The 24,961-nt window shown below is 43.7% G+C and overlaps 1 protein-coding gene and 1 long non-coding RNA gene across 11 annotated transcripts in view; one reads left to right on the forward strand and one right to left on the reverse strand.

Moving 5' to 3' along the window:
- Positions 1-24,961, forward strand: part of LOC121080394 (adenomatous polyposis coli protein-like) — a 134,275-nt gene that overhangs the window by 65,764 nt on the left and 43,550 nt on the right. For all 10 annotated transcript variants that reach the window (XM_040578379.1, XM_040578377.1, XM_040578384.1 and 7 more), the window contains one exon: positions 24,260-24,343. In XM_040578379.1, the coding sequence (XP_040434313.1) occupies positions 24,260-24,343 (84 nt within the window). The remainder of the gene's footprint in view (positions 1-24,259; positions 24,344-24,961) is intronic.
- LOC121080411 lies at positions 267-18,795 on the reverse strand. The gene is made up of 3 exons (XR_005825369.1): positions 18,785-18,795; positions 12,303-12,307; positions 267-851 (listed from the first exon to the last, which is right to left on the reverse strand). It is a non-coding gene; the product is annotated as an uncharacterized LOC121080411 (long non-coding RNA).

Raw genomic sequence — 24,961 nt, forward strand, 5'->3', positions numbered from 1 at the left:
TTCCTCAAACTGCTTGGTTCAAGGACAATTTAAAGTTGCTCTGCAGTTACAATTAACAGGCCTGGGTTGTCCAAACTGGACAATGGTAACATATGTCCTCGGTCTTTTAAAAATTCCTCCACACATCCCCCTTTTTTATTTTTGGACAACCCATGCCTGATTCACAATAGATTCACAACCTTTATACAAAAAAATAAACAGCCAAAAATTAAAAACATTACAACAATGATTATAACAAAGCGTATTCCTTCCATCAATAACATCTTTAACCAACCTGTTATCCCCAGTACTCTCAACCATTCATCAAAGGGATTATCATCAGCAAGAATATGCTTCATGTTTTCCTGCAATTTTGACAACTTCTTGTGTATCGATATGGAATGATCGGAAAGGTTCATACAACACATCCCTTCAAAATCCTCACAACCGTGTCCATGTGCTAATAACAAAAAATCTATTGCAGCTCTGATCTGTAACGTATCATGCCTAACACTATCTACATCAAGCAATAATGAACTTAAAATCTGTGATGTAAGATTAAATTGTTTCTCTCCCTAACACGCTAACCTTCGTATATTCTTAGCGTTTAATGCTGCCATTGCCCCTGGCATAAATATGGAGGCCAAGACATCTGCTTTCATAGAATGTAGATCAACTCAGTCATTACATGTTTCATCAAAGGTGCGCAGTGTCCTCCGTGATCTGTGAGATTGTTGAGTCTTTTTTAATAAGTCTTTCATATGTGGAGCAAGCAAAGTCAAACACCCTAAATAACATGGTCCACCGACAGGATACAAAGGAATCCCTGGCCACACTCTGTCCCCACATATCAGAAAGACTCTCGGTGGCAACTGATAACCCCCTGATACATCTATATGGAAACCCCCAGTTTTCAATTCTCCCCAAATAGGTGAACCGGTTAGATTTTGAAACCCTGTATAAAACCCCCGTTCACCTGGACGTGTTAGCCATAACTGCCACGGGTCACCAAACCAAATTACTCCAGTGCCATTCATGGGTTGAAGTGGTGATGACATGTCGGTACAGTTCGCCATACCAGTTGCAGTTACATTGACATATTCAACAGGTACAACGCTAGCCAATAGGACTAGCTCCTGCAAAGGTAAATGATGTGGCTGATTTAAATTCTCAATAACTGTCTTCTGCCACGCTGCATTACGCAGAGAAGGCCAAACATATTGTCCATTTGACTCATACATGTACCATTCTGATTGGAAGTCAGATTCACTGCTTTAATATTCCAAAAACCATCAACATTTGTTTCATTCTCTTGCAGGGGAATACCAATTAAACCAGTTCTAAAGGGGTTGTCTGCCTGTTGCAGACTTAAACAAAAGTCTGTTACTCCCGTGATATTTGCCCATGTCACCCATATGTTTGTCCTAGGCAAGATGTCAAAAATACTTTGGTCAATGGGTAAAAAATTCATCAAGACCGCAAACCAAGTCCACCACTCAAACATGTTTACTCTTACAATTTCTACAATTTCTTTTCCAGCCAAATCGTTTTAAACAAATCTTTTTACTTTCTTCCCAATCCTGCTCTAAAATAGACCATATTTCAGGTACAAAAATGAGTTTACTACGTTCTACACCACAAATCTGTGCTTTCACAGATTCTGATGATGTGTGCTGTCTCCAATCAGCATGGTATTGCACTAGTCGTATGTTTCCTCTTGCTTCATGCCTGGTTACTAATCAAACGCACAGTACTCAATTTACTGTCCATACACCCTTCACACCATTTACATTTAAGCTTTGGCTTACAGTACCATTTTACCCCACATTGCATAACATGGGCATAATACCTGCGGTTTACATCCCTTACAACAGGGGTCCCCAAACTTTTTAAACAGGGGGCCGGTTCACTGTCCCTCAGACACTGTCACAGGCCGGACTATAGTTTGGAAAAAAATGAACAAATTCCTATGCACACTGCACATATTTTATTTGTAGTAGTGCACAAAAACAGGGAAAAGAATGCAATATTTTAAATGAAGAACAATTGTAATCAACAAAACCAGATAATATTTCAATGTGAACTGTGGGCCTGCTTTTGGCTAATGAGATGGTCAATGTTAGCTTCCATATTTGTCACTGCCAGTCGTAGCAAGTGATGCAAGTGTTCATCAGTTAGTCTGGATCTGACTGGAGATTTCAGATGTTTCATTCGGGAAAAAGTCTGCTCACAGACATAGGTGCTGCCAAAGATGGTTGCAATTTGGAGTGCATGGTTCCTGAGATTATGATATGTCTCTGAGGGGAGAGACGCATAGAAATTAGTAAGGCTGCTTGATTTGAATGCATCTTTCAGCGAGTCACAAGTCTGTAGCTCGGCCAATTCCATTTGGTAAATCGGATCAACAGTTTCACTGTCAACAGAAAATGGGTTCCGGAAAAGCTGCATGTCCTGTTCATGGAGACGAAGCTCTTTAAATCTAATTTGAAACTCCTTTTGCAACATTTCTAGTACATCCATACACGTTTTGTTTGGGAATGCAGCTGCTGGTTTTTCTGCAGACAGGTTTTGAGTTGTGGGGAGATGGCAGAAGTTTTCCTCCTTTACTTGGTTAATGAGCAGGTCTAATTTGACTTGAAATGCTTTCACATGTGAATACACATCACAGATGAGCTTCCCCTTTCCTTGAAGCTGGACACTGAAATTGTTGAGTAGCTCTGTTACATCTGTCAGAAATGCAAGGTGCCATTTCCATTCTGCATCTTTGAGCTCTGGTACTTTGTTTTTAGAAAGCACAAAATCATAAACTTGTGGAAGTAAGTCATAAAATCGTTTCAAAACTCTCCCTCGACTCAGCCAATGGACTTCTGTGTGGTACAGAATATCTTCATAGGCAACATTTAGCTCAGACAGAAATTCCTGACACTCTGTGGTTTAGTGCGTGAGATCTAATGCAGTTAACACAAGAAACCACAATTTTCATGACGGTCCAGCTTCAGTGATTTACAACACAGGGCTTGTTGGTGGATGATGCGGTGTATGGCTATTGGATGTGAATGGCTGCGTTTGTCCATCTCTTTGTTAATGTGTGCAACCACTCCTTTCATGGACCCCTCCACGCTAGGAGCACCACCAGGTGTCACACTGAATAGTTTACCCCAGTCCAGCTCCAAATCGTTCATAGTTTGGCAAACTTTCTCATGGATATCCTCTCCTGTAGTTGTTCCTTTGGTGCTTTTCAGTGCAGCAAGCTCCTCTGTGACTTCGAAACAATCATTTGTCCCACGAATGAAAATTAGAAGTTGTGCAGAATCACAAACATCATTGCTTTCGTCGAGTGCCAATGAGAAACAGCAAAGTTTTTTTGAGGAGTTTTGCAACTGCAGATTCAAATTTTCCCCCATTTCTTCAGTCCTTTGTGTAATTGCAGGTCCTGAAAGCCTCACTGTACTAAATAAATGCGCCTTCTCTGGACACATCTCTTTGGCCACAGAAAGAAGGCATTCTTTAACAAATTCTCCCTCTGTGAATGCTCTGCCAGTGCGCGCTACGAGCTTGGCAACTTGATAGCTTGCTCGAAGTGATGACAAATTGAGCTGCTTTTGCTTCACAAACGTATTTTGCTGAGTTGTCAATCCATGTTTCAGTCTTAATATTTTATCTTTTCTCACTTGTCCGACCAAAGAATCATATTTACCTTTATGTTGAGTTTCGTAGTGTCGACGCAAATTGTATTCCTTTGACACAGACACTGAATTCTGGCATATCAGACAAACAGCTCGCTCTTTGTACTCCGTGAAAAAATAATCAGAAGTCCACTTTTCTTGGAACACCCCGCACTCGGAGTCAATTGTTCTTTTTTTTGACATGATGGTGCGCGCGCTTCCCACTGGTGCTGGCTTGCTTGTCCTGCCTGGGAGCTGGAGGGAGGGAGGGAGAGACGGGGGAGCCGCCCCCCTCGCCGATGCCACCGCCCCCCTCCTCAGCCCGGCCGCGCAGTCCGGACAGGGTGGCCAGAAGGGACTGAAGGGACTTTGCCGCGCCGGGGCTCTGGCGATTCGCCCGAGTTGGCTGGACCTCGCAGTGCAGAGGCTGCCGACTGAGCTTGCCCCACAGAGGAGATGTCCGCGCCTCTCGCCCGCCGCGCACCGCGGAGGAGGAGGAGGAGGAGGAGAAGGAGGAGGAGGAGGACGGGGCGGTTTGTAGCCGAGAGGCGCCCCCTGGCGGGGGCAGGTCGAGAACGAGGCTCTTGTTCCTGCCCAGTACCGGCAGGTGCGTGGGGGCTGCGAAGGCCGGCGGGGATGCAGTGGCAGGCAGTCATCTGCGGCTGCTTGGTTTCCCTTCCCAACCCCCGGCGGGGTGGCGGCGGGGGGGGGGGGGTTTCTGTAAATACTGGGGTCCGGATTGAGGACCCTGGGGGGCCATATCCGGCCCGCGGGCCATAGTTAAAAACCCCTGCCCTACAACATAGACATTTTATTCTGCCTGCTTGCTCTTCTGTCTTCTGATCTTGACATACAGGTCGCACAAACTTGCTAGGGACCCATATAGGTCCTTTATCTGTGGAGATACAAAAATAACCTCTACCGATAAATAACACCGGATTAGGTCCTTCCCATACGCCTGAAGCCATATTTTTATACAGAACATTCAAACCAGGAACTGTAGTTGTTTGGTTCCCTCGTGCTGTTTGGTGATGTATAACAACAGGGGGTCCCTCTCTACCCTCCGTAAGGGAGAGATAGTTTAAGGTAAACAACACCTTAGTCAACCTTTTAGTTCCATCTATGTCCTGCGATACTTTCTGTCTCTGAAGATAATCCTTCAGTGTACGGTTTGCCCTTTCAACAACTGCTTGCCCCGTTGGGGAGTGAGGAATCCCTTTGACGTGTTTAATTCCCCAAGCTGTCATAACCCTAGCGACTCGTTGACTACTATACGCTGGACCATTGTCTGTCTATTTCTACAGGTCCTCCCATGACAGCAAAACAAGACATTAAGTGTCTCTCCACATGTAATGCCTTTTCACCGGTTTGTGCGGTGGCCCATATAAAATGGGAATAGGTGTCAATTGTGACATGCATATACTTAAGCTTCCCAAAGTCAGGCACATGTGTTACATCCATTTGCCAAACCTGAAGTGCCTTCAGACCTTTTGGGTTAGTGCCCACCCCTAAACCAGGTCCATGATGACTACACTGAGGACAGGAGGGAACAATACCCTTTGCATCTGCTATGGGTATTTGATACTGTCGATGTAAAGACTTTGCATTCTGATGAAACATCTCGTGGCTGTTACGAGCTTCTTCAAACTTATTTGTTGGAGGAGTTATTGCCAGACAGCTGACTGCTTCATCAGCTCTAGCATTACCTTTGCCCAAACCAACGGTCCACTGATGACTTCTAATATGCATAATACAAAATTCATGTTTTCTCTGTCAAAGAGTACTACGCAGTTGTATAAACATTTCACCAAGATGTTGGTTCTTTGTCTCTCTCAACAAGGCATCTTCAATGCGCTGTACTACACCAACTACGTACAATGAGTCTGATACTATGTTTACAGGTGTATTGTTCCAGCTTCCCAATGCCCAGCACACTGTTTTCAGTTCTAAGGTTTGAAGGTTGTCCCGTGGTTCACCGGTGATCACGTGTTTCGGCCACTGATTATCGGATTGCCAAACACACGCAGCCTTCTTCATCTTTCGTCCTGCATCTGTGAACACCGTTGGCCCTTCAACTGGTCTTTTTTTGAGCACAGCGGCCTCGCAATCCACTGATAATGTTCTAACATCTTCCAGAGAGGTCCTTTTGGCCGGTTGTTGTGTACAAGACCTGTATAGCCCGTCAAGGCTTCCTGTATGGCTGTTGAATGTCTCAGGAGCCACTCATAATCATCACCACGGACTGGAATACTGATATCTGCCAGTTCAGTCCCATCAATTTCAACAATCCTGTCTCTTCCTTTTCTCACCAAGGCTGCTACTGCTTCAGAGCAACTTAAAATACGATGTCTGGGTTGCAATGGCTAAAACAACCACTCTAAAACGATCGCTGTATTCTCCCCCTTTTTATTTTGCCATTGCAAAATAAGGGCAAAAGGTGAAGTGGCAACATTACAAACCAAAAAGGACAACAGATGATTCGCCATTCGGCGACCACACCAGCCAGTCTGAATCTTGCGGGACAAAACTTCTAGAGCAGCCCGCTGCTCTTGTGAACTAGTTCAAGGACTGTTGGCCTCAGTGCCGTGCAACCAGGACCAAAACAGTTGGAAATCATCGTTAGTGAGGCCAACTATATTATGAACCCACTGTAAATCTCCCAAAAGCCTTTGAGCATCATGCAGATTAGTTATTTGCGTAGTAAGAGTTACCTTCTGTGGTCAAATTTGAGCATCCGAGATGAGCCAGCCCAAATAATTCCATGGGGCCGAATGCTGAACCTTCTCAGGTGCCACACCCAAACCACATGATAGAAGGTGATCAACAAGCCATTTCAGTTGATCATCTGAAATCCCTTGTTCAGTGGCAAATAAAATATCATCCATATAATGGTAGATCAGGACATGAGGCCAAGGCTGCCGTACCGGAACAAGTGCCCAATTTACAAAAGCCTGACATATCGTAGGGGAGTTCTTCATTCCTTGTGGTAATTAACCCATTCATATCATTTGACTGGAGCTGCATGATTTATTGATGGCAGAGTGAATGCAAATCTTTGCATGTCATCAGGATGTAAGGGAATCATAAAGAAACAGTCTTTCAAGTCTATCACGACAATTTGCCAATTCTGAGGGATCATTGTAGGAGTTGGAAGACCAGGTTGCAATGCTCCCATCGCCAGCATCTGATCATTAACCTTTCGTAAATCATGTAAAATTCACCATTTTCCAGTTTTCTTTGATATCACAAATATATGAGTATTCCAAGGACTTGTAGAAGGTCGAATATGACCTACTTTCAGTTGTTCTTGCACCAATTCTTCAGCAATGCGCAGCCGTTCTTCTGTCATCGGCCACTGGTCTACCCAAATTGGCTTTTCTGTTAACCATGTAATCTTCAGTATGGGTGGCTGCCGGTCAGTGGCCATGGCACAAAATGCTGATCAGTTGTCATAACTAGTCCCAATTGTGACAAAACATCCCATCCAATCAACCCTGATAATGTGTGTGGGAGTTGCATTACATATGGCCGATCTTCAAACTGTAATGTAATCAAGTCTTTACTCTGTTTTGGTGCTTTTGCACCTCCTACTCCTATCACTTGGGTGATTGGAGATTGCAGCTCCCAATCCTGGGGCCACATATTTTTATTAATGATGGTGACATCTGCCCCGGAGTCTAATAATGGCTCTAGACTAATTTGTTGACTGCCTTTCTTTAATTGAATCTTTTGATATGGTCTTTGATTAAGATCTAATGTGAAAAACACCTCATGTCCGGTAGATCCAAAACCATCTTCTCCTCTTATCTTAGATATTTGGCCTTGTTGTCTGAGTTGCTCATAATATTGACAATGTGTAACAAACCTTTCATAGGGAAGTATTTGAGCAATTTTACTTCCTTTTGGAATTGTAACAGGTGGTTGTAATACATAGGCCATAATTTGTACATGTCCTGTAAAATCTGCATCAATTACTCCAGGTAAAACAATTACTCCTTGTCTTCCCGTCGAGGATCTCCCCAATAAAAGTCCTCCAACTGGAGAATTCACATTACACAAAGGTCATTTTACTTCAGTTGGAATTAAAGTAACTTCTTTATTATTCAAAGTTACTTCTACTGTGGTTGCCACGTCCACCCCGAGACTCCCCCAGGTGGCTGGGATGTGCTGGTATAAGAAACCACATTTCTCATCTGCGTTGTTGGAGCCTGTACTTGTGTCTTCACGCGTAGACTCATCACACTGTGCTGCATGTTTCCCAACCTTTTATGTCTACAAGCAGCAGTAGCATGTGAATCTGAATTACATGTGTGACACCAAACAGTCTTTGAACAAGTACGCCTTATGTGTCCAGGTTCACCACATTGATAACAATTACCAACTCCTGATTTACCATCATTCCCTTTTCGCTGTTCACCTTTATGATTTGATAAGGCTGCTGCAATTATATGCCCTTGCTCCTTCATCGCAGCAATAAAGGCAGCCGCTTGGTTATTTTGTTCTGCTCTAGTAGCTCTAATCAACATTTCATCTACGGGACTTCCTTGGGGTAATGTTTCTAAGATTGCCCTTGTTCTTGGATTAGCCCCCTCAAAAGCGAGGGTGCGGAACAAATGTTTCTGCAGATCCAAAGGTAAATCAGAATTGTCCTTTATTGCTGCAGACAAACGGTCTACAAATTGCCCCCTGACGAACAGTGGTATAGGAAGCAGTTTTTTCTTGTCTGGCACAGATAAAAGGGCTCGATGTGCTAAAGTTTGAGCAAATTGATGCATTTGTATCGGATACTGCAATTGAACCTGCGTAGTAGAGTAAGGTCCTTGCCCAGTTAACATATCTGCCTGTACACCAAAAAGTGAATCTTCTATATTTGGATCTTGATGTCTATTTGCTTCCTTTACGGCTAGTCTCTTCCACTCCCTCTCAAACATTAGATACTGAGAAGGAGTCAATAGCAGGGAAGCAAGTCCAGCACAATCAGCAGGTGAGAGAACGTCTGCTGTGAAAATAAACTGTATGGTCTGTTGTGCAGCCTCTGAATGCAGACCATGAGTAGTGACCGTTTGCTTTGCCTGTTGCAATATTTTCCAATCATGCGGCTCCCAATTATGTGCACCAAGATTATTAACCACTACTGGACAAGCTAACAAGCTAGTCACCAGCCAGTCACCCTCCAAAATAGCATCACGAACAACACCAGACCAACGTTGTTGAATTGGATCTTTTCCCAAGTTCAGCATCGGAAGGGCAGTTGGACTAACTGGAGGAACTACGGGTATTGGAGTAGTAAGCAGATTCATTTCAACTCGCTCTTCCAGTTTTCTTAATTTATCTATTACCTCCTGTAAAGATTTCTCTGTATTTTTATCACAAAGCCTCTCCCCACCTTCCTCCTCAAATTTGTCCAATGATGTTTCAGGACGAGGAGGATACAACATCAGATGGTGCTTTTTCCCCCCTTGATTTGGTCTACGAGCTGTCGCCACCCTCCGTTTTGGCCTTGCTCCACCCACAGCTCCGATTGGTGCAGCAGGACTCGCTGCTCCTCCTTCCTGGGGAGGCTCAACAGCCTCTTCTGGGTTCAGCTCAGTTACAACAGACCCCCGAGGAATAACTTCCGGTTTGTCTGCTGTCTTGTCTAATAACTTCTGTACTGTTGAACATGCAGAGGCTGACATACCCTTCATAAGATGAGTATGCCCAACTCTGAAAAATGTAGCCAAGCAAGAAGGCTTAGGTGAATCACCCCTCTGCTCTATTGGATTTTCTACCACATCTCCTCCCAATGCTTCAATAGCTCCTGCTGCTACTTTTTTTTCCGCCTTCATTGTTTCCAGGGTGTTAATTATAGACCACCACGTAGCTCCTAACACTTCAGCTTCTTTTCCTTCTTTACCTCCCTCAATTGTACTATCCCAGAGGCAATTCCCCACTTCTCTCCATTCCGTGGTACTAAATAATAATGTGGGCTCAGGAATTTTATCCTTTTTTCATGCCCAGCGAACTAAAGCCTCTACATCTGTTTCCTTAGTGCTCTCACCTCTCTTAGAGAGGATACTTGTCAAGAGCCTAATTGCCGCGTCTGTTTCCATCGCGGTCTTACTTCGGCAGGGGTGTGATCTGCAACTCTGACACCGAACTCTGGACTTCGCTTTTGCCTTCTAGGTTCCTCCCGCCTCCGACCCTTCAGCTCCCAGATCGGAATCCAAGTCCGATGCATGGAGACTTCCGCGTTTAGGTGAACCGCGTTTAGGCGAACCACATTTAAGCATCTTAAAGGGTCCCTGTTCAGGTGCCAGATGAAGAAGGTCCCTGTGGAGAGTCGGTCGAGTCACAACAATCACACCAATATGATTACATGTCGAGCTCGCTTTATTAAACATTCAGGCTATATTTATAACTTTAACTAAATCTTCATGCGATTCTACATACAGGTGATTGGATAAAAGTCTCTGATCATGTGAGCGTCCGTATCGCTGATTGGTGAGCATGCTGCAGGCGCCTGATCAGGGTGTGCTGACTTTGCGGTTCCCAGGTCCTGTTCTGCACCTGGCTTGTTGTTTGTGCATAGCTTGTTTTCTTCCTCAAACTGCTTGGTTCAAGGACAATTTAAAGTTGCTCTGCAGTTACAATTAACAGGCCTGGGTTGTCCAAACTGGACAATGGTAACATATGTCCTCAGTCTTTTAAAAATTCCTCTACAACCAAGTGTATCTACAATCAATTTGGGATCTTCCACATTCACCTTTTCCCATTTTGGTAACATATTTGCTAGCTGCCACTGGTTAGTTCCCAGAGCCGATAGGGAAGATTGCAAAGGCAGCTGCAGTCCTGCCAGATCATTAGCTGTAGTTGCCAATTTGTTTATTAATATCTCTAAGTCAATGCCATTCAGAACCCCCAATCCTGTTCCCAAAACACCAGTTAGGTCTCTCTGAGTCCGTTTCTCAGAAGGTGTCCGTTTTTGCAGCCAGGTTTTCCACCCCTCTTAAGTGGGTTTTAGGAAAGGAGAGCAGGCTGGCTGAATATCTGAAACGTTAACTTGCATACAAAAAAGCACAAACGGTCTAAGCCCACTATTGATCATTCTAAGAATCTAAACGTCCCTCCCCCCATACACACATATAAAATATGTTTTGATAAAAATGTCTTTGTTTGAGTTGGGTTTTTAAGAGTCCAGTTTCCATGGCCTCCCAGAAGGTATCCCTCGGAGTTCTCCTGTAAAAATATAACAACAGAGCGTGCCTCCCTGAGGAAGAAAGAGTTAAAATGATGGGATTATCCAGCGGGTATTTATCTTATGTTCCTTTCCCAAGGCATCAGAGGCTACCCAAGTGTTGGAAGAAGGGCTCGCCGGAGTCAAGAAGACGCTCAATATGAGTTATGCATCTTGCTCAACTTTATTAGTTTCTAACACTACTTATATAGAACCGATACACATGCATATTCATAAAGCAGAAATATAACTGGTTAGTAGTCTCTAAACGCGCGCGGTTCTCACACCCCTAATTATCATGACTAAAATAAGCATTCTATCCATGTAGCTAATTGTGTTGCTGTGCTTCAGCCTTGTAGTTTGTTACTCCCTATTTTCCCGTACCGCTCCCTATCTTTATTGGCCCTGCACCTGCTTTCCCAGCAGCTGTATCTTGTTACAGCCACGGCCTGTTGGCACAACAAAGTTACTTGGTCTCAGGATTCAAGAATAGCTCAAGGCTACCTTTCTTGTTAACTTCAGCACAGCAACTTCAGTACAATTCTGATTACAGGCCTATTCTAATACCAGGCCTGGATTGTGCAGATCTTCAGAGATTCTAAAGCCATGCTTCTGCAGCCATTCTTCTACACCCAAGCACATGCATTCAATGGGGTTTTCAGTACCTGTTGTACATTTCCCACAGTAGGAAGTGCCACCAGAACGGGTTGTCCTGGGAAGTGAGCTGGGTTCTTTGAATCATTTGGTCCCTTTAATGAGGGAATCAAGGAAGGAGCCGTTGGGCAAAAAGCAGTTATTTTGGGGCATCCATTTACTCCTCACCTATCATTTATACCTTTAACAGCTTCCCGCAAGCGGACATCCCAATTTCCCTCATGAAGTTTCAAAAGTCGTTTTAAGAGACCATTGGTCCTTTCTACAATTCCATTAGCTTGTGGATAATACAGGGTATGAAACACCCATTCAATCCCTTCGCTTTGTGCCCAATCCTGTACAATTCTGGCAGTAAAGTGGGAACCATTATCAGATTGTATTTCTCGTGGCTTTGGAAAAGTTCCAAACCATTCATGCAGCGCTTTCACAGTGTTCTCCCCCATAGCCCTGTTAAAGGCTTCTGCTTGGACTAGTCCTGATGTTATTTCCACCAGCACAAAATGTTTTCCTCCCGGTCTCTTAAAGGGGCCAATATAATCCACCTGCCAGGCATCCCACAAGCCTTTACCCTCCCTTAAATGTAGAGGGTCATCCTCTAAAGGGTGCCTCTCAAGTCGTCTTCGACATTGTTCGCAGGCTGATATACAGGTTTTACACATTTCTCTGGTGATGGGCCAGCCTCGGGCAAGGGCTTCACGGTACAGATCTTTAGCTCCTGTGTGTTTGCATTTTACATGCAACCATTCTAACAGGCATTCCCAGTCTTCTGAAATCTGGCCCTCCCGTACAGGAGCTAGCCTTGCTAACTCATCAGCCCGGTTATTCCATTCTCCCGCTGACCCCCCATCTATCTGATGGGAAGCTACCCAACCTACAGCAAAGTTCCCTTGGCTAGCAATACTTAAGATGTCTTGCCATTTTTCCTTTTGCCACACTGGAATCCTATTAACTTGCCATTCATTTTGCTCCCAGAAAGGAAGCCATTCAGTACATCCCTTAAATGCAGCATAAGAATCAATATAAATGTAAACAGGAGAAGTAGTTTGTGCTTCGCGTTGAAAAACGCTCCATACTGCAATTAATTCACCAACTTGTGCACTACCCTCTCCCTCTGTTATAATTTGCTCATTGGAAGAGGTATGGAGTGCTACTGCTTGGTATTTCCACACTTTTCCTTCCCTTTTGGCAGAAGCATCAGTAAACCAAGCACTAACTGACTGTTCACAGGGGGCCACCTGAATGACTGAGGCAGGTTTATCTTGGCCCTCGTCCAGGCTCTCTACTTCTTGTATAGCTAGGGTTTTTTAAGCTCCTTCAGATACAAAGAAAGTGTTACAATAGTGTTCAATCTGAGCATACCACTTTTGTACTGAGATTTTCTGGGCCACCCCGTCAGGGGGAGGAGTCCCGGTAGTGACTGTTTTTATAACTTTAAATGGGCCTCTCAATATAATGGGCCAGTGTTGGTCCCCTGCAAGGCCACAGTTCCTGCCAGAAAACCTGTTCCAGTATGGGATCTTCTCCACAGAGACCACATTTTCTGCCAGGAGCCTGCTCCAGTGCAGGCTCTCCACAGGTCCACTTGCTGTGGTGTGGGGTCCTCCACAGGCTGCAGGTGGATATCTGTTCCCTTGCGCTCCCTCCATGAGCTGCAGGGGGAGAATTTGTGTCACCATGGTATTCACCACAGGCTGCAGGGGAATCTCTGCTCATGCTGCTGGAGTACCTCCTCCCCCTCCTTCTTCAATGACCTTGGTGTCTGCAGAGTTGTTTTTCTCTCACGTATTCTCACTCCTCTCTCCCAGCTGCGGTTGTGCAGTATTTTTTACCTTCTTAAATGTTATCACAGAGGTGCCACCATCTCATCCAAGAGTCTTCATGATAACACCTTAATGAGAGCAATTGGCACTTGCTGTTCTTTGATATGAATCATAGAAACATAGAATCATAGAATGGTTTGGGTTGAAGGGACCTTTAAAGGTCATCTGGTTTAATCCCCTGCAGTGAGCAGGGACATCTTCCACTAGAGAGGCTTGCTCAGAGCCCCGTCCAACTTGACCTTGAATGTTTCCAGGGATCGGGCATCTCACCACCCTTACAGTAAAGAATTTCTTCCTAATAACTAATCTAAATCTACCCTCTTTCAGTTTAAACCCATTACCCCTTGTCCTATCGCTACAGGCCCTACTAAAAAGTCTATCCCCATCTTTCTTATAAGCCCCCTTTAAGTACTGAAAGGCTGCTATAAAGTCTCCCCGGAGCCTTCTCATGTCCAGGCTGAATAACCCCAACTTGCTCAGCCATTCTTCATAGGAGAGGTGCTCCAGCCCTCTGATCATCTTTGTGGCCCTCCTCTGGACTTGCTCCAGCAGGTACAGGTACAAGTCCTTTTTATGTTGGTGGCTCCAGAGCTGAACGCAGTACTCCAGGTGGGGCCTCATGAGAACATACTCGAGGGGGAGAATCACCTCCTTCGACCTGCTGTCCCACACTTCTTTTAATGCAGCCCAAGATATAGTTGGCTTTCTGGGCTGCAAGTTCACACTGCCAGCTCATGTCCAATTTTTCATACACCAGTATACCCAAGTCCTTCTCTGCAGGGCTGCTCTCAATCCCTTAATTCCCCAGCCTGTATTGATACCGGGGACATGCAGCAACCTGGCAACAGAGAGATCATCCAAGAGGCTGGGCAAGGTGGAAAGCTGTTTAATCTTCTCTGTATCTATGGTGGCTACTCCAAAAGCCCATTGGTACCCCTTTGGGTCCTTGAAGTACCCTCTCCTGAGGTAGTCTATGCCAAGAAGACATGGGGCCACTGGGCTGGTCACCATTGGGTGCTTTTGCTACTTGTCCCCTATTAAGCTCACCTCAGCCTCCAACACAGACAACTGTTGGGATCCCCCTGCCACTCCAGAAATCCAGATGGGTTCTGTGACCTTATACCCTCATGGCATTAGGGTACACTGTACACCAGTTTCCACCATAACCTTGTACTCTTTTGGGTCTGATGTGCCAAGCTATGAATCCACATAGTGGAGTAAACCCAGTTCTCCTGTTCCTCTTCCTGGCCAGAGTCAGGGCCTCTCTACTCCTGATCAGAGCATTCCTTACCTCGCTCCTGTAATTGCAAAGCAGAAGTCCATTTAGTCCATTCATCAGGAGCAGAAGTAGGATCAGCCCTTCTACTCTGTCTGGGGAATTGCTCAACATCAAACAGAGCAGTCATCTTCCTGGATGGACTCTTTTTGGATGCTGTTTTTTCTTGCAATTCATGTGTGTGAGCTTGTAGGTTTGAAGTAGGTGCACCGTCCCAATTCCTCATGTCCTCCCTGTGGTCACACAGATAGAACCACAGGGTGTCCCACAGTTCCCTTTCCCTTGAGCAGAAAAAGGCTGATTCCATATGGCATTCTTGAAAGCTGAGACACCACCCTGCAGGGACAAGGAGGAAGACATTTACTTTGAATTGTTGGACCTGTTGGGACAGTTTTTCCATAGCTGAGACATAGGCCCATAGTGTTGGGGAGGATGAGAGTTTCTCTTTGAATTGATAGAGCTAGCAGGCCAGTTTATCCACAGTTGGTGCCTCAATGTCTGTCCAGTCCATTATCATCAGGGTGCTGGCGTACAATGTCAGTATGTTCCAGTACAAACTTCCACCACATGGACCATGTGTGCTAAATTTCATCCAGATCTTTGGAGGCCTGGTTGTTGTCCAGGTTGCTGTAGAACACCACAGCTAATTCCCCCAGATACTGGGCACCTCCCTCAGTGGTGGTCTACTTGCCTTGGTAGTTTACAACATCTTTCTTTTAGAGGTTACCTTGCCATCATGTTTGACAGGAGTCTGTTGACGCAGAAGGCTTGGACGCAACTTATATGACCAATGTGATCAAGTTAGTGTCACTTTATTAATAGACTCACAGCAATTTATACTCTACAGGTGCTATTAATAGACTCACAGCAATTTATACCCCCAGCTAAAAATACACACGCTACGCAGGCTTTGTTATGTAAAAGGTGATAGGTTAAAACTACTCGTTCACACGCTTCCATCTCCCCTTATGATTGGTCCCGGTGCGGCACCCACACGCTGCTCCCCCCTTGTGCAGGCATCCTGTTTTTTCTCATCTTTCTGTCCGACTCTCTTATGTCTCTGTGAATACACAGTTTCTTTGTCTCCCTTGGCCTTGCATATGTCCTTCACAACAGCTGCAGCTTGTTACAGTTTCGGCCTGCTCAGCCTGTTATTACAACACAGTTACTTGGTCTGGATTGCTCGTGATATGTCCGTTGTCTTCCAGCCACTCCACAAATCCCCCTTTTTTGTTTTTGAGCAATCCAGACCCCTTTTATAATTCTGTTCATAATTCTCATAAAGCAATTCCACACACAGCCCAATATCATTAAAAAGATTACAATGGCAATTAATACCATTATCCCATGCAGAAACAAATCTTTTAACCATCCAGTAATTCCTAAACTCTGTAGCCAGTCTGTTAACCCATACTCAATCTCTATAGCCTGTACATTTTTTCTTAACTCAGCAAGCTGCTTATGAATAGAGTTTGAGTGATCAGTCAAATTCATGCAACACTTTCCATAGTGCTGTTCACTACAGGCTACTCTCTACTGTTCATGCTGTTTCCTTATCTTCTAGAGGTGAGATCACATTCCTCCTTTGTTTCTGTCTCATCCTAGTTTCTTCTCATACTCCCTCAAAGTTATTTACCTCTTTGCTGCAGGATCTCAGCTGCACATTGTCAAAGCAAGGCCAAAGCTGCACATTATCAATGTCAAAAAACCCCACTGTCTCTGTTCCGTACAATTCTACAATTCTCCCCGCTTTTTGTTTTTGAACAGCTAGTACCAGGTTTGCCATGTTCTGCAGGGCCCTTGCAAACATGACGGCAACCAAGGCAATAGCAAACAAACAATACTGCCAATTGAGTGAATGGATACCAAAGAGGCTGACATTTTCTCAGATTTTGGTAACATGTTGCTGCAATGGGGTGCCTAAAATCCACGCAGCACATACCATCAAAATCCTCACAGCCATGTCCTTGAGCCAACAGCTAAAAGCCAATAGTTGCTCTGTTTTGTATGTCATAGTGGTAAATTTGACTCACATTCTTAACTGCCTAACAAACAAGGTGATTTAACTCTTTAATGCTTTCCCTGCTGTTGCTCTGGATAAGAGAAGAACCGCTGCAATACGTTCCCATCAGTTCCATAAATCAACTACATCATTACATGCTTCATCCAATGTTATATTGCATTTAAGCGCATGATGCTTATCAGCATGTTCATGTGTTGATTTATGTGGGTGTCATGGTCCCATCATAGCCTCCTACTACATTAGCATCTACATAAAGACAACTATTGACATTGAAAGTGCAAACAATATCAACTTCTTTTGGATTAACATTATACAGAGGTAATCAATTATCCCAAATATCAAGGCTTTCAGTAAGATTCTTCATTCCTCACATACATTCACTTTTTTGCAACAATGTCTGCAAATCAGGAAGGGCACACCAAACAAGGACTGGTTCAGTAAGGAGGCCACACATTAGTTGTTGGGTTGACTGGCGGCAGCAGTGCTCCCACGGTCTGGCACGCTAAGCTCAGGCCGCTGCATGCACCACCAGGCTCAGGGCAGAAACCATTCATGCAGTTACATAGCTATATATCACTACAAGCATGCAGACACCTATTAAACACTAGATAACCATGTTCATCTTTCCTACTCTCCTTCACAATACCTAGCTGTTCTCTCATCTCTTGTTAGGTCAGACATTCTCCATCTTCCTCTCCTATATCTCTCTTCAGACATTCTCTATCCTCCTCTTTTTTGCTTGTTAATTGCGACAAGGCAAAGGTTGTGTGTAGCTGGGTTAAAAGTGTTCCTAAATGCATTCAGATACTTCAAAGTTCATTCCTAGTCATGCAAAAGCACAGGTAATCAAATGACATCGTTAACTAATATAATAGACATAGCATTCATATAATGAAGAGCACTGAGATAATGTTTTCTTATTTTATTTAATACTAAATTATTAAATAAAATATGTGTGTACAATTATTATAATTAAACTATTATTAAATTATTGTTTATTTAATGTTGCTTATTATGTAGTTTACAACCATTTGTCTTCTATAATATTAAACTGTTTGACTTCTTAATCATACAATCACAGAATGGTTTGGGTTGGAAGTGACCTTTAAAGGTCACATAGTCCAACCCCCCCTGCAATGAGCAAGGACATCTTCAACTAGACCAGGTTGCTCAAAGCCCCATCCAGCCTGACCTTGAATGTTTCCAGGGATGGGGCATCTACAGCCTCTCTAGGCAACCTCTTCCAGTGTTTCACCACCCTTGTAAAAATTTTTTTCTTTACATTTAGTCCAAATCTACCCTCTTTTAGTTGTCCCAGTTTAACCCCAGCTGACAACTAAGTACCACACAGCCACTCGCTCACTCCCCCTTGGTGAGGTGGGGGAGAGAATTGGAAGAGTAAAAGTGAGAAAATGCATGGGTTGAGATAAAGACAACTTAATAGGTAAAGCAAAAGCTGCTCATGCAAGCAAAGCAAAACAAGGAATTCATTCGCTACTTTCCATTGGTAGGCAGGTGTTCATCCATCCCCAGGAAAGCAGGGCTCCATCACACGTAATGGTTACTCAGGAAGACAAATGCCATAATGCCAAATGTCCCCCCCTTCCTCCTTCTTCCCCCAGTTTATATACTCAGCATGACGTCATATGCTATGGAATACCTCTTTGGCTAGTTCAGGTCACCTGTCCTGGCTGTGTCCCCTCCCAATTTCCTGTGCCCCTCCAGCCCTCTCTCTGGGAGGGCTCAAGAAACCAAAAAGTCCTTGACTTAGTATAAACATTACTTAACAACATTCAAAACCATCAGTGTGCTATCAACGTTTTTCTCACACCAAGTCCAAACCACAATATTGTACCAGCTACTGAGAAGAAAATTAACTCTATCCCAGCTGAAACCAGCACATTAGTTTGAAACCATTGCCCCTTGTTCTATTGCAACAGGCCCTACTAAAAATTCTGACCCCATGTTTCTCATAAGCACCCTTTAAAGTCTTGAAGGGCCACTGTAAGGTCTCCCTAGAGCCTTCTCTTCTCCAGGCTGAACAACTGCAATTCTCTCAGTCTTTCCATATAGGAGAGGTGTTCCATCCATCTGGTCATTTTTGTGGCCTTCCTGTGGACCTGTTTCATCAGGTCCATGTCTTTCTTGTACTGAAGACTCAGGAGCTGGATGCAGTACTCCAGGTGAGTTCTCACCAGAGCGCAGTAGAGGGGCAGAATCACCTCTCTTGACCTCCTGGCCATGCAAATCTGAGGTCTCTTGTAAAATACCAGTAATATGGACATTTTCTTGACATTTTTTGCCTTCCCCTTATCATCTTAATCTAAGTAAAGCTCAGCAATAATCCTACTGCTATGCTTTGTTATTTTGTGTTCACATAGCAAAGAGCATAATTTATATTCATTCAGTGATTTACTGACTTTAGGATCATTTCCGATTCATTATTGAACAAATTAAATTATGTTCTTAGAGTTTTGATTGCTGTTCATCAAACTTAACACTATTGATTTCTGATTCTTCTTTGATTGCATACCTCTATTGTATGTTTGTCTTTGGCCTGTAATCCCTTTGGGGCAGGAAATATGTTCTTTTTTCTGCTTGTGCAGTGTTTGGTGCAAAATGGTTGATGGATCTCCTGAAGTCCCCTGTAACACAAATAATGAATAAGCAGAGAGAAGAACGTTCTGATGTTTAAATCTCTGGACTAAAATTTGGCAGATATGGACTGAATTGTTGTTTTGAGAACTTCACCATTGATACTGGACAAATCATGTAATCTTTACTTCGTTGGGTTTTTTTTTGGGGGGGGGGAAAGCCCTGCTTTTAGTGTCACATATACATACACTCAGTTTCTCTCAGTGCCCTTTATTAAATAAATTACTGGTTAACCAGAAAGAAACTCAGTTTGGGGAAAGTTTAAGTAATTCTTAAAGACGAAAAGGAGAGATGTGTTCTGTTAGTTGTGCATCACCTCACCAATGTATAGTTATTCCCAGTAATATTTTTATCTTTCTAATACTCTTAAGAATTTCCTGATGCAGGAGAGAAGGGGAATGAATTATATATCTGCCTCATGTTGTGATGAGGCTTCTGTGCGTGTAGCTTTCAATTTTTATTGGCTTTTTTTTCTGATACTTTGCTTTACAACTAAATATCTAATTTATAGATTAGTATTTTTAACTCCACTGAGTGTTGGTGTTTAGGATGCTTTTCCCACAGCTTATCATCTTGCATGTTTTAAAAATTCATTCTATTCTTAATGATTATATTTTTTCTATGTTTCTAAAATATCTAGATTATATTGTGTATCTGTTAACAATATACATGGCATTTGCCGCTTTTTAAAAAGTATACCTTATTTCCATTTTAGATTATAAAATGTTAAATAAGGCTGATTGTAATGCTGACCCTTTTTGTGTCCACTATATTCACAAAGCCTTTCCTCCTTTAGTATAGCGTTGTAAATGTTATGTAGATAAAATGATCAGGATTTTTCTTTTAAACTATACATTCATTTTTAAGCTATCCATCATACAAAAAATATCCTATTTAATCAATTCAGTGTTTTGTTTCTGTCCTGATATTGTTTGGCTAATTATTTTATGTCTACTTCTAAAGTCAAATAATGTCAATTTATTATCAGACTGATGGAGGGATATATCACTTATTTCATTCACTTATTGTCTCACAAACTCATAATGCATCCTGTGCTCAATAGTATAATTTACATGGAGCATATGTATCCTGTGAAGTTCAATTTTTCAACATTCCATTGACTAACCACAGAATTATTGCAGGGGGAAGTGTCAATTATAGCTATAAAAGATTCACATCAGAAGTATCTATAAAATCCCAAACAAACCAAAGAAGCAGTATGTAGGGTTTTTTTACTAACCTAGTAAATACTTCGGAATTTGTAGGAACAGAAAATATTCAGAGGCTGTCCATAGGCAAATTTCTCTAATCATCGTAGTAACTGAAAATAATTAAGATATTCATGATTTTATACCTTCAAAACAATCTGGATATATAAATATCTCTCAATTCATAGAATCATAGAATCATTTCGGTTGGAAAACACCTTCAAGTCCAACCGTTAACCCAGGGCTGCCAAGACCACCACTAAACCATGTCCCTAAGCACCACATCTACACGTTTTTTAGACACCTCAAGGAATGGTGATTCCACCACCTCCCTGGGCAGCCTGTTCCAATGCTTGACCACCCTTTCAGTGAAGACATTTTTCCTAATATCCAATCTAAACCTCCCCTGGTGCCACTTGAGGCCATTTCCCCTTGTCCTACCACTTGTTACGTAGTAAAAGAGACCTTCCTCCACCTGCCTACAACCTCCTTTCAGGTAGTTGTAGTGAGCAATAAGGTTCCCCCTGAGCCTCCTCTTCTCCAGGCTAAACAACCCCAGTTCCCTCAGCCGCTCCTCATAAGACTTGTGCTCTAGACCCATCACCAGCCTCGTTGCCCTTCTCTGGACATGTTCCAGCACCTCTACATCCCTCTTGAAGTGAGGGGCCCAAAACTGAACACAGTATTTGAGGTGTGGCCTCACCAGTGCCGAGTACAGGCACTGTACATCATTTCCCTTGTCCTACTGGCCACACTATTTCAGATACAAGCCAGGATGCTCTTGGACTTCTTGGCCATCTGGTCACACTGCTGGCTCATATTCAGCCAGGTGTCAACCAGCACTCCCAAGTCCTTTTCCGCCTGGCAGCTTTTCCAGCCTGTAGTGTTGCATGGGGTTGTTGTGACCCCAGTGCAGGACCCAGCACTTCTCCTTGTTAAACCTCATACAATTGGCCTTGGTGCATTGATCCAGCGAGTCCAGATCCCTCTGCAGATCCTTCCTACCCTCAAGCAGATCAACACTCTCCCCCCAACTTGGTATCGTCTGCAAACTTCCTGAGGGTGCACTCAATCCCCTTGTCCAGATCGGTGATAAAGATGTTAAACAGAACTGGCCCAATACTGAGCCCTGGGGAACACCACTTGTGACCAGACGCCAGCTGGATGTAACTCCATTTACTACCACTCTTTGGGCTCGGCCAGCCAGCCAGCTTTTAACCCAGCGTAGAGTACAGCTGTCCAAGCCATGAGCAGCCAGTTTCTCCAGCAGAATGCTATGGAAGACAGCATCAAAGGCTTTACTAAGGTCCAGGTAGACAACATCCACAGCCTTTCCCTCATCCACTAGGCGGGTCATCTTGTGGTGGAAGGAGATCAGGTTTGTCAAGCAGGACCTGCCTTTCATAAACCCATGCTGACTGGGCCTGATCCCCCGGTTGTCCTGCATGTGCCACGTGATGGCACTCAGGATGATCTGCTCCATAGCCTTCCCCAGCACTGAGGTCAGGCTGATGGGCCTGTAGTTCCCCGGATCCTCCTTCCTGCCCTTCTTGTAGATGGGTGTCACATTGGCTAACCTCCAGTCTGCTGGGACCTCCCCAGTTTGCCAGGACTGTCGATAAATGATGGAGAGTGGCTTGGCAAGCTCCTCTGCCAGCTCCCTCAGTACCCTTGGGTGGATCCCATCCAGCCCCATAGACTTGTGCATGTCTAAGTGGAGCAGCAGGTCAGTAACTGTTTCCTCCTGGACTGTGGAGACTTCATTCTGCTCCTCCTCCTCCCTGTCTTCCAGCTCGGGGGGCTGAGTACCCAGAGGGTAACTGGTCTTGCTATTAAAGACTGAGGCAAAGGAAGCATTAAGTCCCTCAGCCTTTTCCTCATCCTTTGTGGCAATGTTCCCCACTGCATCCAGTAAAGGATGCAGATTATCCTTGGCCCTCCTTTTGCTTCTAATGTATTTCTAAAAACAGGTTTTGTTATCTTTTACAGCAGTGGCCAGCTTAAATTCTAGCTGGACTTTTGCTTTTCTAATTTTCTCCCTGTATAACCTAATAATGGCATCCTTGGAGTCCTCCAGAGTTACCTGCCCCTTCTGCCAAAGGTGGTAAATTTTCTTTTTTTCCCTGAGTTCCCACCAAAGCTCTCTGTTCAGCCAGGCCAGTCTTCTTCTCCACCGGCTTGTCTTTCAGCACATGGGGACTGACTGTTTCTTTGCTTTTAAGACTACCTTTCTGAAGAACGTCCAGCCTTCCTGGAGCCCTTGGCCCTTCAGGACTGCCTCCTAAGGGACTCTGTCGACCAGGCTCTTAAACAGGCCAAAGTCTGCCCTTTGAAAGTCCAAGGTGGCAGTTCTTCTGAGCCTGTTCCTTCCTTCTCCAAGAACCAAAAAGTCTATCATTTCATGATTGTTATACCCAAGACGGCCTCTAACCACCACATCACCCATCAGGCCTTCCCTGTTTGTAACCAGCAGGTCCAGCAGGGCATCTCCCCTAGTTGGCTCACTCACCAGCTCTATCAGGAAGTTATCTTCCTCACACTCCAGGAACCTCCTGGAGTGCTTCCTCTCCACTGTGTTGCATTTCCAGTGGACATCCGGTCGGTTGAAGTCCCACTCGAGAATAAGCGCTAGTGAACGCAAGACTTCTCCCAGGTGCTTGTAGAATGTTTCATCTTCCTCTTCATTCTGTTTGGGTGGTCTATAACAGACTCCCACCAGGATGTCTGCCTTGTTGGCCTTCCCCCTGATCCTTAGCCATAAACATTCAGCCTTGTTACTATCATTAAGTTCTAGGCCAGGGGTCCTCAAACTTTTTAACCCGGGGGCTGGCATGGATGAAGGGGCAGGCAGTCATCTGTGGCTGCTTGGTTTCCCCCCCCAACCCCCGGCAGGGGGGTTCTGTAAATACCGGGGGCCGGATTGAGGACCCTGGGGGGCCGTATCCAGCCCGCGGGCCATAGTTTGAGGACCCCTGCTCTAGGCAGCTGAAACACTCCGACATACAGAGCTACCCCATTACCTCTCCTTCCTTGCCTATCCCTTTTGAAGTGTTTATAGCCATCCATTACAGAACTCCAGTCATGTCAGTTATCCCATCACATTTCTGTGATAGCCATTATGTCATAGTCTTCCTGCTGCATGATGGCTTCCAGCTCCTGTTTGTTGCCCATGCTTCAGGCATTGGCATAGATGCACTTCAGTTGGGCTCTTGATGTCGCCTCCAACACTGGCATTCTGCCCTCAAGCTCATCTCTAACAGGCTTGGATTTATCGCCTTCCTCCTTCTAATCTAGTTAAAAGTTGTCTCAATGCGTCCTGCTAACTCCTGATGTAGGATCCTTTTCTCCCTTTGAGACGGGTGAACCCTTTCTGTTGCCAGCAGGCCTGGTGCCTCTGTAAGGCAAGTAGAACTCTAACATTTGAGATGAAGATGAAATAATTTGCTAAAAACCTGCATAGAATGTCACATTCAGAAATAGGAAAATTGTGCAATTTTACTGAAATATTATTATATACCTGGGCTTGTACTGTGTAACAATATAATATTATAACCAAATTAGTTTCAGTTTTATTAAAAACCCATGTTTTCAATCATGCCTGTTTTTTTATTGTCAAGAACATTTGTGGAATTACCTCATGAATGAAGTAGTTCTGTTTTGCAGTCAGCTATATTTGCAATGAACTCCTGTCATTGTCATTTTGTACAGTAAGTATAAGGATTTATTTTTTTAAAAATCATACATGAAAATACATTTATTTCAGGTAAGGGTGATGAGGATTCAACAAATAGAGAAGGACGTTCTTTGTATACGACAGCTCCTGCAATCACAAGCAGCTGAAGCAGAGGTTAGTGAGCAATTTCTTGCCTTCTTTTGATTATAATATGTATCTTTTTAAAAAAGCAAATCTACTTATATGAGTATATTGATGGGCAGCATTATTTGTATCAGCAAGTGATGTCATGGTTCATAAATTACTCAATATTCATAGGCTGGAGCTGCCTCGGGAGTAAAATTTGGTAGCATGTTACTTGCTCTGTTAGCAATGAACTGAGGGTGGAAAATTTGGAATATTCTTTATGGTACTGTTTAATTTTAATCAATAATTATATATCAGTTAAAAGTTTAACTAGCAGTTTCAATAAAAAGGTCAAAGTGCAATGTAATATAAAGGCTGAAAGTTTGATTTAGCAACTATTTTTTAATGTCTTTCTAAATATGAATCTCTGATAAGCAGCTTCATGGTTTGCTTATCTTTTGAGATAAGAAAAAAAGGGCATATACAGTTTCTGTCAGACTTCGCTAGAGGAGCCTTGCATGTTTTTATTATTTAAGTATTGGGTCCTATATTAAGAAGTAGAAGATAATGTATCCTGTACATGGCAAAGTCCATAATAGTAATTGTCATCAACAAAAACTGTACTCACAGTGGGAATTAATTTACAAGCTCAACTCTTTCTCATAC

Source organism: Falco naumanni, chromosome W (assembly GCF_017639655.2).
Source record: "Falco naumanni isolate bFalNau1 chromosome W, bFalNau1.pat, whole genome shotgun sequence".
In the NCBI taxonomy this organism is placed as follows: Eukaryota; Metazoa; Chordata; class Aves; order Falconiformes; family Falconidae; genus Falco; species Falco naumanni.